This window comes from Microcaecilia unicolor, chromosome 6 (assembly GCF_901765095.1).
Source record: "Microcaecilia unicolor chromosome 6, aMicUni1.1, whole genome shotgun sequence".
Lineage (NCBI taxonomy): Eukaryota > Metazoa > Chordata > Amphibia > Gymnophiona > Siphonopidae > Microcaecilia > Microcaecilia unicolor.
In genome coordinates, this window is record NC_044036.1 from 328,946,545 (window position 1) to 328,962,692 (window position 16,148).

At 44.1% G+C, this 16,148-nt stretch overlaps 1 protein-coding gene across 1 annotated transcript in view; it reads right to left on the reverse strand.

The window, feature by feature from the left end:
- SMURF2 (SMAD specific E3 ubiquitin protein ligase 2) overlaps nt 1-16,148 on the reverse strand; it is a 132,160-nt gene that overhangs the window by 49,243 nt on the left and 66,769 nt on the right. Inside the window, exons 7-8 of the mRNA XM_030206868.1 lie at nt 8,528-8,611; nt 1,689-1,891 (exon numbers count right to left, since the gene is read on the reverse strand). Of these exons, the coding sequence (XP_030062728.1) occupies nt 1,689-1,891; nt 8,528-8,611 (287 nt within the window). The remainder of the gene's footprint in view (nt 1-1,688; nt 1,892-8,527; nt 8,612-16,148) is intronic.

Sequence of the window (16,148 nt, forward strand, 5' to 3'; positions counted from 1 at the left end):
ACTTCCCTACCAGCGGAGAAGAAGCATTGCCCAAAACCGCTACCGGAGCCGGCTCCGCAACCGATCGCAAAATGGCATGAGAATCGCCAGGCTCTGGGCAGGAAAGCACGCTCTCGGGGGGGGGGGGGGGGGCACCGCTCCATCGAGTCCCGCCAAATCAGCGCACCCCGTGCTGCAAAGGCCTGCCGCCAAACGCCGTTTCCCATATCGGGAACAGCGTTTTATCACCTCCGCTGCCATCCCCCGTCCCCAAACAGGAACCCAGCAGGACTTACCCCAGACCGGGAAAGCGCAGGAACTGACAGCTGAGCCGAACAAAAAAAACTCTCCGACTCCACTTCGAGGCAGGCTCAGACAAGCAGGCAACAGAAAACAGGACTCAGACAGCAGTAACACAAACCTGTTCTCAGCAAAAACACACTTCCCTGTGCTTCTCTGTTTCTCTTTTAAATAAATTCTATGGTTTTGGTTTTTTTTTTTAGTGAGGAGGCAGAAACAAACAGGGAAGGAAAGGAACAGCAAAAGCCTGTTCAGAGGGAATTTGAGGTGCAGCAGGGACCCAGCAACTGTGTATACTGCCAAAGGGGACACCACCAGTCCGCCACTCCCGGCTCAAACTGGCCACCGGCCCAGGAGCACCCTCAGAGGTCTTGGGCCCAGGAGCAGGAGAAAAATCCGTCCACCACCTGCTGAGATATAGACATACTAAATAAGGAAGGCACTGGCTGTCTGGCATCATTTAGTTTGTTTATCTCTATCTCCAACTGCTGGTAGGCGGACTTAACCCACTAGTTCCTGGATTCATCTGCTGCAAGTGACAAGGAAAAGTACATTATAAAGCAGTGGTCCCAACACAGATCCCTTTGGAACTCTACTATTTATCCTTCTTCATCGAGAATATTGACCATTTAACCTTAATTCTGTTTTCTATATTTTAATCTGTTCTTAAGCCACAATAGGACACTGCCTTCTATCTCAAGGCTTTCTAATTTCCTCAGGAATCTTTCAGACATAATTTGTCAAATGCTTTCTGAAAAATTAGCTAATTAGCTACACTATGGGGTCCTTTTACTAAACTGTGGCAAAAAGGGGTGTTTTTGACGCAAGCTGCAGCCCCCTTTTACTGCGGCAGGTAAAAGGTTGTTTTGTTTTGGGGTTTTTTAAAGAAATGGCCGTGCGGCAAGTGCTTCACTTCCTGCATGGCCATTTCGGGGGGGGGGGGGGGGGGGGGGGGGGGGGGGGGGGGGGAGCATTTACCGACACTCATTGAGGTGGCAGTAAGGGTTCCCAAACTAACCCAGCAGAAACTAGGCAGCGCATGGCACTACCCGATTACCGCCGGGTAAACACCGGCGCTACAAAAATAAAAATATTTTTGTAGTGCCGGAAATGGCGTACACTGGGGGTGGGAACTACTGCCAGCAGTACTTTCGATTTAGCAAGTGGTAAACCTGCTATGTGCTTACTGCTGCTTAGGGAAAAAAAATCATATCAACTGGCTCACCTTTATCCATGTTTATTCATGCATTCAAAAAACGTAGCAGTTTTGTGAAGCGAGCTTTCCCTTATTAAATCCATACTGGCTTTGTCCCATTAATCCATGCCCTCCCCCTTTTTTTTTTTTAGTAATTTTGTTCTTTATAATAGTCTCTGACAACTTTTCAGCATCAAATTTCTTGCTAACTCACCATATCCTTCTGGTAGATCAGGAGGCGTATGTAAATGTGTTCTGCTCATGTAGTTTCTGTGCCGTTGTGACCTGACTCTCCTCTCTGCTAGTCTGGGATCTGAGACCTGCCCACAAGTTGCACCATTTGTCCCTGTGATTGGGGTGTTCTCATCTACAAGGCAACTAAGAGGTCTGCCTGGACTGGAATATTCTGATGCAGGTCTGTTGAAGGAAAAAAAAAACCCCAAAAAACAATAGTTACCTCTAAAGCATAATGTAGAGAGTTTTCTAGCAAACTACCCAATTTAAGACAAGTCAGTGCAATTTCTACCTATTAAAAAAAAGCCAGCAATATGGAACAGGCACTCCATGCAAACTCTTATTAGATATGGAGGATCAAGGTGAGTTACAGATTCAGGTGCAATTGGTAGGTCCCTTGTTCCAGACAACTCACCATCTGATATCCTCATTTAGTAACCAGAATTAATATGTGCTAATGCGAGTTTATACATGTTATCTAACATGATATTTAATGCAAGCTAGTAAATGAGAACCTAAAGTTTGTACCTGAAGTAATGTCAGTTGAAGCAACTTTGCTCAAGGTCTCAAGGAGGAACATAAATGGAAAAAGAAGTATTTAAAACCTGGTCTCCCTAGTTTTCATCCAAAGAAGTGGAAAATTGGCCTAGAACCTACTTTTATGTTAAATCATATTAATGGACTGTTTTAAGCATTTTTTAAATAATTGTTTCCACCTAATTTTATCTTAGCTCTGGTACTTTGCAAATTGGATTTTTTTTGGTATATAATTCATAGTTTCAGACTGGACTATAAATTTTGAACCAGTGGAGTAGCCAGACACAAATTTTAAGGGGCAGGGGGACTTAACATGGGTGGGCACTGCCATCTAATCTCCGCTAAGCTCCTGAAGGAAGGGATCCTCTGGAGCTTAGTGGAGACTGGATGGCAGAGTCAGTGGTGGGAGGCGGGGCTAGTGCTGGGCAGACTTATACGGTCTGTGCCCTTAAAAAGACAGATACAAATCAAGGTAAGGTATACACAAAAAGTAGCACATATGAGTTATCTTGTTGGGCAGACTGGATGGACCGTGCAGGTCTTTTTCTGTCGTCATCTACTATGTTAGGGGTAGTGGAACAGATCACCTACACATCCAAAATACGCTGCCACAAACCTAGCACTGCCAGCAAAGTGCCAATGCTAACAAGCTTAAGTGAAAAAAAACTTAAGTGGAACATTAGTCTTCTTAGCCCAAAATGTCATTAGGGCATTTTATCCAACAACAGAACAGATACAATCATCAGTCACCACTATTTTAAAAATGTGGAAAAAAGACCAAAATATTGATAAACAGACCAACATATGACCAAAATATAGCTCTAAGCACTTGGCAAAAGTCTACAAAAAACAGAACTGTGTATTATCTCAAAAGAAATCACAATCCACATTCCCATATAATTCAAGAAATATCAAAATCAGCCCAAACATTTTTTATTTTTTTTAATAAACCACTTATCTCAATGCATCAAATTCTACCAACAAGGATTCCTCGTTTCACTCTGGGCTACGTTAGGAGTTTAACACATTCTTCATATCAAGACCCATTTCCTCTTACCTTCCCCTCAATCCCTCACCAAAATAAAATTAAAATATAGCTTAGCTGGTGAGGATCCCTAAGCCCCACCACCTGAAGACATGCAGAGCCTGCCCCAAGTCAGAAAATCAAAGACAGCTCTTTGAGCCACAGATGGTGACACTGCGAGCATGCCGTCTCTCATCACAAGAGCCGAGTATGTTCATGCTGCTAGCATCAACGACTCAGCATACTGATGCCGACTGCCACATTTTCCCAATTCAGGGTGGGTTCTACATGTCTTTTCAGCTACTGGAGTTGGGGATGCCCAATTCCAGGAATGATGCATTCAGCTGCTGGATGGACACGAGGTAAAAGTGGAGGGGTCTAGGTAAGCAAGGCCCACCCAAGGCTACACCCCTGCTTTGAACTGATATATAAACATAGATAAATGGAAGAGCAGAATTGTTAACCTGTAGACCCCAATCCACCTTTCATTGATTAACTTGATGGTATTGTACAGGATGCTCACATAGAGAGACTAAGTAATAAACCTATGTACTGTGATGGCACTATAGTTAGACTATATATCTTCTGTAGGTGAGCACAAATATTTCTATGCAAACTTATACAGTACATTGTAATCACAATACAGACTGTAAGATGTTACAGGAGAATAATGTAAATTCCCTACATGTAATTCAACATAAAGTTCAAAGAGTAAGGGTGGAGCAAGAGATCTTCACAGCCAGGTATAAAATGTAATAATCTTTATTAGGCATCACCTGATACAGGACTGTGTTTGAACAGGAATCGCTCGTCTGCCTCAGGAGACATACACGCAAAAGGAGGAGTCAAAATAAGTAGCATTACAGGATAGGACTGAAATATAGAACTGTTTGGTAACAAAGTAGCGTCGACCAGACATCATAGAGCCTGCCCAAAATCATGCAAAGATCGCGAGATAACAAAATCAGCTGATCTTTGCATGTTTTTCGGCATGTCAAGTACACAGGTGTGGCTAATAAAGATTGTTACATTATATTTCAACATTTTTTATTGATAGTACAACCAACTTGACAGTCAACATTCTCAATATACAACCAGTAAAGAACCAAACGGACCGGTAAGTAACAGGATAGCAAATAAACCATCATACATTTTCTCCCCCCCTTACGCTACTCATACTTAGATTAAATATTGTAACATTTCTCATTCCCCATGTACAAAATTGAACTACCCCCACCCCCAAAACAGACAGTATCGCTGCCTCGTAGGGTCTTGACACTTATGACCCTCCTGAGGTATTGCCCTAACAGATCAACAGAACCACATCTCCTCCACAGCCCTCCCACTATCTATACGGCATAACCACTTTAAATCTGGTGCAGATTCAACAATACATAGACATCTATAGCATACTTTACAACAAAGCTATCTGAACTGGGGAACAAAGCTAACATGGCCTATAAAATCATGAAGGGTATGGAACAAATTCTTAAGGATTTTTTACCTGCTATTTGAATATTACAAGATTGTTACATTATATACCTGGCTTTGAAGATCTCTTGGTCCACCCCTACCCTTTGAACTTTATGTTACATGAGAACAAGTCCATGTGGAGGGCAATTCTGTAACAGTGCACCTATATATAGGCATCCAGAAGACACCAACTGCCACACAATCCTCTCTTTTATAGGCTACTAGTAAAAAAGGCCCGCTTCTGACACAAATGAAACGGGCGCTAGCAAGGTTTTCCTCGGAGAGTGTATGTTTGAGAGAGTGTATGTGAGAGTGACTGTGTGTGAGAGAGTGAATGTGCGAGTGTGTGTGTGTGTGTCAGAGAGAGTGAGTCTGGGTGTGAGTGTGTCTGTGTGAGAGAGAGTGTGTGCGTATGAGAATGAGAGTGTGTGCAAGTACGTATGTGAGACACAGTGTGAGAGAGTAAGAGTGTGTTTCACACAGATACAGTGTGTACGAGAGACAGAGTGTGTGTGAGACACAGACTCTCTGTGAGACTGAGTGTATGAGACCAAGAGAGTGTGTGAGTGACTGTGTGACACATAGAGAGTGAATGTGATACAGTGTGAGACATAGAGTGTGTGAGAGACAGTGTGTGAGAGTGAGAGAGAGAAAGACATTGACTGTGTGTGAGAGAGAGAGTGTGTGTGTGTGACAGAGATACCTCCCCCCCTCTCTGGTGTCAAGCCCCCCCTCCCTCCCTCTCTCTGGTGTCAGGCCCCCCCCCCTCTCTCTCTCTCTCTGGTGTCTGAGTGTTACTGTGCAGGACGCTGAGCTCTGGCTGTGCTTCAAGGAACTGACCAAGCCTATTTAATAGAATGCACCTTCAACATTCTGAAGCTGAGAAACTTTGTGTGGTTGGTCACTTCTGCTTGTGATGAACCCGGAAGTACGTGATGTCAATTCAGGAGATGGATACAGAGAGCAGGAATGCCTCAGCCATGCAGTCAGCTTCAGAATGTTGGAGGTGCGTATTATTATATAGGATTAGCTTAACACGGTATATATGTGTATATGTACTTAGGTTCAAGCCAAAGAACTAGTGTAAATTTATGTGCTTATCACCAGAACTAGGTGCAAATCTTACAGTATTCTGTAAGTTACGCCCAACCACCACCCATGTGCACACTCACTAGCAAACTATACACTATCGAGGATATACATGTTGTTACAGCATAGCACTTAGGTGGCAAACTGGCATATATGTGAGTGTGGATACATGTACTCTAAACTTTTACATATGTAACTGGCACCTAAATGTTAGTGCTTGCTTTATAAAGTTACTCCCATAGTGTTGTGTACAATGAAGGTGTCCTATGAATAAACATAACTTAGTTGCAAGCATATGATGACTAACTTTTAAAGATACATCTCTGCATATTTTATAACTCCAAATGAAAAACTCCTTTATAAGGAACTCAAAATGACATAACACCAAAACTTTAAAACTGTCTTTTAGAACAGAGATGGAAGGCCATCAGTTGATCTGACACCCAGTAACCACAGAATAAGAATACAATAGAATTTGTCAAAGCTATTCTAACAGATGCTAAGTGTATTCTAAAGCAGTGCCCTAGATTTAGGCACAGTATATAGAACATGTTTAGTTAATACTACCAATGCCTAAAAACTATGCGCCTCCATTTAAACCAAAGAAAATGAGGCGTAAATCCTGGCACATAGATTTACGTGCACTGGGAAAATTTTGGAATGCCCATAACCAGACCCCTTTTTACCTGTGCATGTTAGAAATTACATAGTAACACAGTAGATGACAGCAGAAAAAGACCTGCATGGTCCATCCAGTCTGCCCAACAAGATAAACTCATATGTGCTACTTTTTGTGTATACCTTACCTTGATTTGTACCTGTCCTTTTCAGGGCATAGACCGTGTAAGTCTGCCCAGCACTATCCCCGCCTCCCAACCACATGCCCCGCTTACCACCACCGGTTCTGGCACAGACCGTATAAGTCTGCCCAGCACTATCCCCGCCTCCCGCCACCGGCTCTGCCACCCAATCTCGGCTAAGCTCCTTAGGATCCATTCCTTCTGAACCGGATTCCTTTATGTTTATCCCACGTGTGCTTGAATTCTGTTACCGTTTTCATTTCCACCACCTCCCGCGGGAGGGCATTCCAAGCATCCACTACTCTCTCCATGAAAAAATACTTCCTGACATTTTTCTTGAGTCTGCCCCCCTTCAATCTCATTTCATGTCCTCTCGTTCTACCTCCTTCGCATCTCCGGAAAAGGTTTGTTTGGCGCACTGCGTTACAGAATACGCTTAGCGAGCTGTGCGGGTAAATTCTAATTATTGCCAATTAGTGCTCATTATTGCTTGTTAAGTGCTGTTAACGCTAAACAGATGAAGCTAATTAAGTTACGTGCATTGTTAAAGAACATGCTTTGATTTCGGCAAGGATCTCTAGGTGCACTATATAGAACCCAGGGGTATAGGGCTAAGAATCAATGTCTTTGCCTCAAGTGTATGTGACAATCTAATATCATAGGTTTGCCATCTGATATAGTGTTCATCAAAAGTCCCAATAAAACTGTATAACTGCCCCAAAAAATAAAAATTCTCAAAATCCCTCATAAAATATCATTTAAAGTTATATTGTTCTCTTCATAAGGGTATATGTCATTCCATATGGAGAAATTTATAACCCTACTTAACTGGGGCAATTTTATTCAAAAGATGCCTATATGAAAAGTCAAAAAAAGACACCCAGAGCTAAATCCAATAGCATACAATTCTCACCTGCTCTGAACGTGTAAATGTGCGTTTCATAAAATACATACATATAGCGCAGTTCTGCACCACTCCACCCAAACTATACCTCGGGAATACCTACACGCAACATGCATATAAGTGCGCATTGTCTTGTCAGGATAAATACTTTATATGTATTTGGTTGCACAACATTATAAGACCCATTTCCCATTACTCACAGAACACACTTTTTAAAATTATCACCACAACAGAATGGCTGAAGAATATCAACAAGAAGTTCCACCCAAAACTAATCCGGTCTACATTTCAGGACCTGTGTGGTTGCGCAGTCCACACACACACGTGACTGCAAAAACGCACTCTTTAAAAAAAAAAAAACCCACTCTTCAGATTCCTCATTTCCATCTGGTGTGTTATTTAAATTTCATGCCAATAGAACAACAAACAAAAAGAGTTACAGGATAGGGTGGGGACACGGACATGCATAGACATGGTGATCTCACAGGCCTCAGAAAGTAGGCCAACAAATAAAAGGTTTACTGTGAAGCTGTCAACGGGGAAGACGGGAAGAACTAATACTAATTTCTATAGTAGTATTTGACATATGCAGTGCTGTACAATAAGTACATACATGTCAGTCCCTGCTCTACAGAACTTAAAATCTATTCAAGACAAACCAACAAGACAAATTAAGTACACCTTTTTACACGTATCATTCAAGCAACCTTGCCACTTGCTTTCTGGAAAGGCTGCAGAAACTTAAGGAGTCACAGCACTTTTTGGGCCAAACCAAGTGCAGCAGCTACTTGTACAAAGCTACTTGTACAAAGGCTGATATTTTTATGGCTCCCATCTGGGGGAAACCTAACAGTAGGAAGCGGTATGCAACCACGACATCAAAACCCAATTGTATGTGGCACTGGAAGCAAGCCAAGAGAACATGAGGACAAATATCTGATAAAACTAGTTCTGTGTGAGTAAAGCTTCCATTCCCCATCAGATTTCCTTACCGCGTCGGTCGTTCCCACTGAGTTGTTCGTGTAATGTGATTTAAATACTGGATTCTTCCGGAGGCAGTTCTCCGTTCCTCCCAACTAGAATTCAGACATGGAGAGATAAGGCAATGAGTGCTATTTCCAGGAAACTGGGGCACAAAGTATTTCCAGTGCAACAACCAAGTAAGGAAAAATATACACTAGTATGAATCATTAGACTTAAATAACGCAGTGCAAAACTGTGGAACTAATCTGGTCTACATTTCAGGACCAAAAGTTTCTCTGTAAGACAGAGGGCAAGCACTTAAAATGTGCTCCCAATTTGAATACATGTTTTATCTAAGTTCTAACACACACATTGGAAGGCAGGGAAGTTTTCAACATGCAATTCAAAAAAGTGCACTTGTGTGTTCAATACTGTAGTATCAACAATTTTAACATTATGAAAATATCTGAATGTGGCTTTGCATAAGCTACAACCTGCTCATTAAAGCAGAAATTAGGTCTTACCTGATAATTTTCTTTCCATTAGTCCTTCCACTATTCTAGAACCTGTGGGATAGTTGTGGAGATAGAGAACTGAAAATTGAGCTGACACATATCCAGCTCATCAGTATTTACATAGACAAGCAGTAAGGAGAAACTCAGAATAAATACAACTTTAAGCTTGCTAATCTAACACTAACCAGATGAGCAAACATGTGTGGACCTCTCTCATCTCTGGATAACTTGAAGAGAACAAGAGATATGCAGGAAACACCGTGTAAGGTGACAGTCATTATTTCATCCATTACTTCGCACCGACTAAAAATCTCAGAAACCTCAGGAGGGCCTCTGCAATAGTGGGAAGGATTAATGGAAAGAAAATGATCAAATTAGACGTAATTTCTCCTTCCATTATGTAGCTTCCCACTATTCCAGAACCTGTGGAATGTTCAGAAGCAATCCCTCAAAGTGGGTGGGATCCTGGCACTGCCTCCTGAGGTCCAAAGCCCCAAAATTGGTTTCCAAGTGCACCGCAACATCTACCCGGTAGTTCTTCGAAAAGGTATGCAGAATCGACCACATCGTTGCCTTACAAATATCCACCAGAGACAGTTAGGTAGTCACCGCCCAGGACACTGTTATACACCTTGTAGAATGAGCCCGCAAGGCCTGAGGAGAGACTGCTTCCCCACAAGACATGAGATCAAGCCTCTGTTTCCCAAAAAGCACAGTCTGTTCAATTTGCCTGCAGTCTGTCCATGACTTCTAGATATCTAATGAGGACTCCACATACATCGAGAAGCTTCAAGGAAAAATACTGAGCAGCCTCGTCTTCTCTAAAAAAGGATGGAACGCCACAGATTGGTTAAGATTAAATGTTGAAACCACTTTCAGAAGAAAGGAAGGAACCATGTGCAGGGAGACCTCCACATCCAGAAAGCAAGGAAAGGGTTTCGGAGCTTCAGGCTCTCTTGTTGGGGTCCCTATATGCCAATGCCACCAAGAATGCTGTTTTTCGCATAAGATCTTTCAAGAAGGCCTTCTGGAATGGCTCAAGAGGAATGGGAAATAGGACTTGATATACCGCCTTTCTGAGGTTTTTGCAACTATATTCAAAGCGGTTTACATATACAGTGGTGGAAATAAGTATTTGATCCCTTGCTGATTTTGTAAGTTTGCCCACTGACAAAGACATGAGCAGCCCATAATTGAAGGGTAGGTTATTGGTAACAGTGAGAGATAGCACATCACAAATTAAATCCGGAAAATCACATTGTGGAAAGTATATGAATTTATTTGCATTCTGCAGAGGGAAATAAGTATTTAATCCCTCTGGCAAACAAGACCTAATACTTGGTGGCAAAACCCTTGTTGGCAAGCACAGCGGTCAGACGTCTTCTGTAGTTGATGATGAGGTTTGCACACATGTCAGGAGGAATTTTGGTCCACTCCTCTTTGCAGATCATCTCTAAATCATTAAGAGTTCTGGGCTGTCGCTTGGCAACTCGCAGCTTCAGCTCCCTCCATAAGTTTTCAATGGGATTAAGGTCTGGTGACTGGCTAGGCCACTCCATGACCCTAATGTGCTTCTTCCTGAGCCACTCCTTTGTTGCCTTGGCTGTATGTTTTGGGTCATTGTCGTGCTGGAAGACCCAGCCACGACCCATTTTTAAGGCCCTGGCGGAGGGAAGGAGGTTGTCACTCAGAATTGTACGGTACATGGCCCCATCCATTCTCCCATTGATGCGGTGAAGTAGTCCTGTGCCCTTAGCAGAGAAACACCCCCAAAACATAACATTTCCACCTCCATGCTGACAGTGGGGACGGTGTTCTTTGGGTCATAGGCAGCATTTCTCTTCCTCCAAACACGGCGAGTTGAGTTCATGCCAAAGAGCTCAATTTTTGTCTCATCTGACCACAGCACCTTCTCCCAATCACTCTCGGCATCATCCAGGTGTTCACTGGCAAACTTCAGACGGGCCGTCACATGTGCCTTCCGGAGCAGGGGGACCTTGCGAGCACTGCAGGATTGCAATCCGTTATGTCGTAATGTGTTACCAATGGTTTTCGTGGTGACAGTGGTCCCAGCTGCCTTGAGATCATTGACAAGTTCCCCCCTTGTAGTTGTAGGCTGATTTCTAACCTTCCTCATGATCAAGGATACCCCACGAGGTGAGATTTTGCGTGGAGCCCCAGATCTTTGTCGATTGACAGTCATTTTGTACTTCTTCCATTTTCTTACTATGGCACCAACAGTTGTCTCCTTCTCGCCCAGCGTCTTACTGATGGTTTTGTAGCCCATTCCAGCCTTGTGCAGGTGTATGATCTTGTCCCTGACATCCTTAGACAGCTCCTTGCTCTTGGCCATTTTGTAGAGGTTAGAGTCTGACTGATTCACTGAGTCTGTAGACAGGTGTCTTTCATACAGGTGACCATTGCCGACAGCTGTCTGTCATGCAGGTAACGAGTTGATTTGGAGCATCTACCTGGTCTGTAGGGGCCAGATCTCTTACTGGTTGGTGGGGGATCAAATACTTATTTCCCTCTGCAGAATGCAAATAAATTCATATACTTTCCACAATGTGATTTTCCGGATTTAATTTGTGATGTGCTATCTCTCACTGTTACCAATAACCTACCCTTCAATTATGGGCTGCTCATGTCTTTGTCAGTGGGCAAACTTACAAAATCAGCAAGGGATCAAATACTTATTTCCACCACTGTATTCAGATAGTTATTCTGTACCAGGGGCAATGGTGGGTTAAGTGACTTGCCCAGAAGGCTTCTGAAGTGCCCAAAAGACTAAATTAAGGTTCCACTCTGGACAACATGTACGAAAGAGGGGCCACAAGTGGCCTGCTCCCAGAAAGAATCGAACGATATCTGGATGAGCCGCAAAAGACACCTTCAGTAGTTGGCTCCTGGAACAGGCCAAAGCTGCATCCTGAACTTTTAGAGAACCCAACGCCAACCCTTTCTGAGGAACACTAGATGTGCATGATCTGAGCAAAGAAGGGAAGAAGTCCATGCTCAAACACCAACCCTCCAACATCCTCGACACCCTCACATATGCCATGGATATAGAGCATTTCTGACCCTGAAGCAAGGTATCAATGACCAAATCAGAAAAACCTTTTCATCTTAACCGAAATTTTTCAATGGCCTCTATGAGAACCAAACCTTGCATCAGCAGGCCATGTACCTGTGGAAGATGGAGAGTACCACTATCCAGCAGTCGTATCAGGTTCATGTACCATGGCCTCTACGTCTAATCCAGGGCTAAAAGAACTATCGACCCCAGTGAAATGCGATCCTTTTCAACATGCGGACTACCATGGGAGGGAAGACATACAGTAAATGTGCTTCCGGTCAGGACTGTAATAGGGCATTGATCCCCATTAAGCCCAGTTCTTTCCAATGGCTAAAAAAAATCGGGCACTTTGGCATTCCTTTTCATCGCCATCAAGTCCAGAAGTGGAGAATCCTATCAGCTGAAACCCCTGGCTGGATAGTTCCCATTTTCCAGGGTCCAAAGAGTGCCTGATGAGAAAGTCTGCCTCCAAATTCAAGGACCCCGCAATGTGAGGTGCTGACAAGCAGAGATTTTTCTCCGACCAACTCATGAGGGAGGTCGTCGCTGCCGACATCAGATGACTGCGAGTCTCACCTTGCTTATTAATATAAGCCACTGCCATCACATTGTCTGAGAAAACTCAGACCAGGGCCCCTGCCAGAAAGGGAAGGAAGTCGCTAAGGTATTTTGCACTGCTCTGAGCTCCAAGCAATATATCGACTACTGAGACTTCTGTCCGGGTGCCCTTTGCCAGAAGGAAGTTGGAATGAGCTCCTCAACCTGACTTGCTGGCATCTGTGTTACACCTCCCATTATGTTATTGGGAAGGGAGCTCCAACAGTCAAATTTCTGGGCAAGAACCACCACTGCATACTCTGTCTGGCAACCAGCATCCAAAGATGATGAAGGTCATACTTCAGTGACAGTAGAGACTAGCAGCTGAAAAGATTCCTGTAACGGACGCATATGAGCCCTTGCCCATGGAACCACTTCCATCACCATTTTGATCCCAGAACTTGGACGTAGTCCCAGACCCTGGGCCTGCCTTGACCAAGGAGAAGATGAATTGAACCAGCTTCAACCTCTTGCACTCTGTGAGGAAGATCCTCTCCCATGCTGTGTCGAATAGAACACCCAGATACTCTAGAGTCTGAAATGGAGTTAATCTGCTCTTCTTGAAATTGATCACCTAACCCAGCTACTGCAGAAGATGAACAACTTTGTCTGTCATCACCACGCTGTCTGAATAGGACAACTAATGAATGAGCAAGTCGTCGGGATACAGGTGAACTGATTCCCTGGCACTGAAGGAAGGACGCTGACACCACCACCACCATAGCCTTGATAAACGTTCTTGGAGCCATGGTCAGACTGAAGGGTAAAGCCCTGAAATGGATGTGGTGGCCCAGCACCACAAAATGTAGAGATATCAGATGCGACAGTCATAAGGGTATATGCAAGTATGCTTCCTTGAGATAGAGGGTGACGAGAAATTCTCCCACTTAAATTGAGGCTATGACTGCTCTTAGTATTTCCATGCCAAAGCAGGACGGAGGCAGCAGTTTAGACCTTTGATATCTAAGACCGGACAATTTATTTATCACATTTGTATCCCACCTTTTCCCACTGATAGCAAACTCAAAGTGGCTTACAAAAATATTGTAGTAAGTTACAATGCAAGAAGTACAATTTTTCAGTGAAGTAGATGGAGTATCTCCCTTGTCCCTGTTCAGCCAGGGGAACTGGAACAATAGCCCGGAGTGCCAGCAAGGAATCTATGGTAGCCTGAACCTCGACTGCCTTGGTTCCCTTTCGACAAGGAGACTACAAGAAGAGAAGAGTGACCAGGCAGGAGAACTCCAATTTGTAACCGTCTGTAAGAATATCCACAACACACTGGTCTGACATGATTTTGGACCACTTTTCTTCCTCTGGTGGGAGGATGTCTTCAGGTGTTTTGGAAGGACAGTGGACCAGCCTTGCATCATTACAAAGCGCTGGAGGAATCAAGCACTCTAGCTGAGAAGAGACTTCATATCTGTATGAAAGGAAGCTTGGCATACCTGAAAGCAGGACTTCTGACCATATTGCTGAAGACCAGGCCGATACCATCTTCTGTCTCAAAATCGAGACCTCCCTAAAGACAGACGGCCAAAGGTTTTGAACTTATCCTCTTGGAATCCCTATGGCTTAGTTTCCCCCAGTTCTTTCTCCAAATTACTGAGATCTTCTCCAAATAGCCACTTGTCTCGAAAGGCCAGTTTAACTAAATGCTACTTGGATGCTGTATCCGCTGCCCAATACCACAACCAGTGTTGCTGACATGCCATGACAGCCGAAGCCATACTGCAGGTCATAACATTATGGGCGTTATGGGGCCTGTTTTGTGTTGCCGATTGCTGATGCCACTTCAGACATGCTCTTGTCACAAATGAGCTGCATGCTGTCACTTCAAGGCCCAAAGAGGCCACTTCAAAGGCTTGTTTCAGTGAGCCTTCTAGCTTCCTATCCTGTAGGGTTTTTTTTAGGGCAATGCTCCCTTCCACCTGCAAGGTGGTCTTCTTAGTCACTGCTGTAACCAGGGAGCCCACCCTGGGAAGCTGCAATTTATCTTTCTTCTCTGAACAGGTAGAGGCTCTTCCCACTCTCAGCCCCCAACCATTAAAAGCCATTCTGCTGTAATCAGGTCCTGAATGCATCAACAAGGCCTTAGAAGGACCTACAAGCCCTAAGACGCTGAAGCAGAAGGTTCTTCAATGGAAAGCACTGCCATTGCCTTGAAAATAAGAGTACTGTGCTCATCTTTATGAAACAATCTCAGTACTTTTGGATCATCCCCATCCTCAGAAGGGAGCTCTCCCTCCACTAATGGCTCCTTCAACGCTAACTTCTCTGAATATATCGAGGCCACATCAGATAAGAAGGGAGGAGCAGAAAGAGCCTCATCTGCCCATTCCTGGGGTTCTAAATGAGATCTCTTAGGAGCTCGATGGGCAGTATCGCAAGAAACCAAAGCATCTTGCAGTAACTCAAACCGTCCCTGCTTCAGTAAATAGGCCTGGTGTAAGAGCAGTATCAGCTTTAGAGAAAACAAAGACCCCGATGCAGGTGAATGCTCTAACAGGCCCTGAGGCTGTAAAATGGCAGCTGTGCTCCACGAGTGATCAGTCAGAGGCTGCTTCTCATTGTCAGTTGGTCACGACAAAATGGCACCCATTCCCACACTCTCCTGCAGGAAACTGTGGACCGGCCCTGCTGGACAGCCCGAAAACTACTGCATATTCGGATGCTACCTCAAATCCAAAGATGTGCTGCCACCGTTTCCTCTGCGTCCCATGGGATTCCTGACTTGTATGCACTGCAACACCCCAATGCTGGCCGGCGGGTCCCACAGCGGGAACACCACTTAACTGCCTCTGCGGGAATGGCCATTAACTCTGGCTGGCGCAGACGTAGCACAACACATCTCATGCAGTGAGTCAGGATCCCTCCCCTACACAAGTAGAACTTGCAGCTCTCTCTGAGCAGTTTTGAGTCAAACTTTAGTCGGACTTACCACTGTCAGTTGCTCCCCCCTAGCTCACAGTCTCCACAAGTCTTACCACAGCTGAGAAAAGCTCAGGACTGATACTCTGTCTCACAAACATCTCCTTTTTTTTTTTTTTTTTTTAGTTAAGGTTGTACAGGAAAAGGAGAGCTCCACGGGAAACAGAGGAGAGGTGAAGAGAGGGAAGAAACATATTCGTGGGGCACCAGAGACAAGAATCTCAGAACCTCCAGAGATGACACTGCAGACTCAAGTTGCACACAAAGATCAACTGGGGACCAGTTGACCAACTGGACCAGGAGCAAAATACTCAGAATTAGAGGCTAAAAAGTATGTCCATCCACTTGCTGGAGATAGAAAATACTGAGGAGTTGGAGTGTATGCTTTGAGAGTTATGTCTCAGCTTGGTTTTCAGCTCTATACTTCCACCTGCTGGTTGATGGACAACTATCCCACAGCTTCTGGAATAGTGGGAAGCTATGTAATGTAACTGTTTTTGTGACATCTTTCCCAAGCTGTAATGCCCAAAT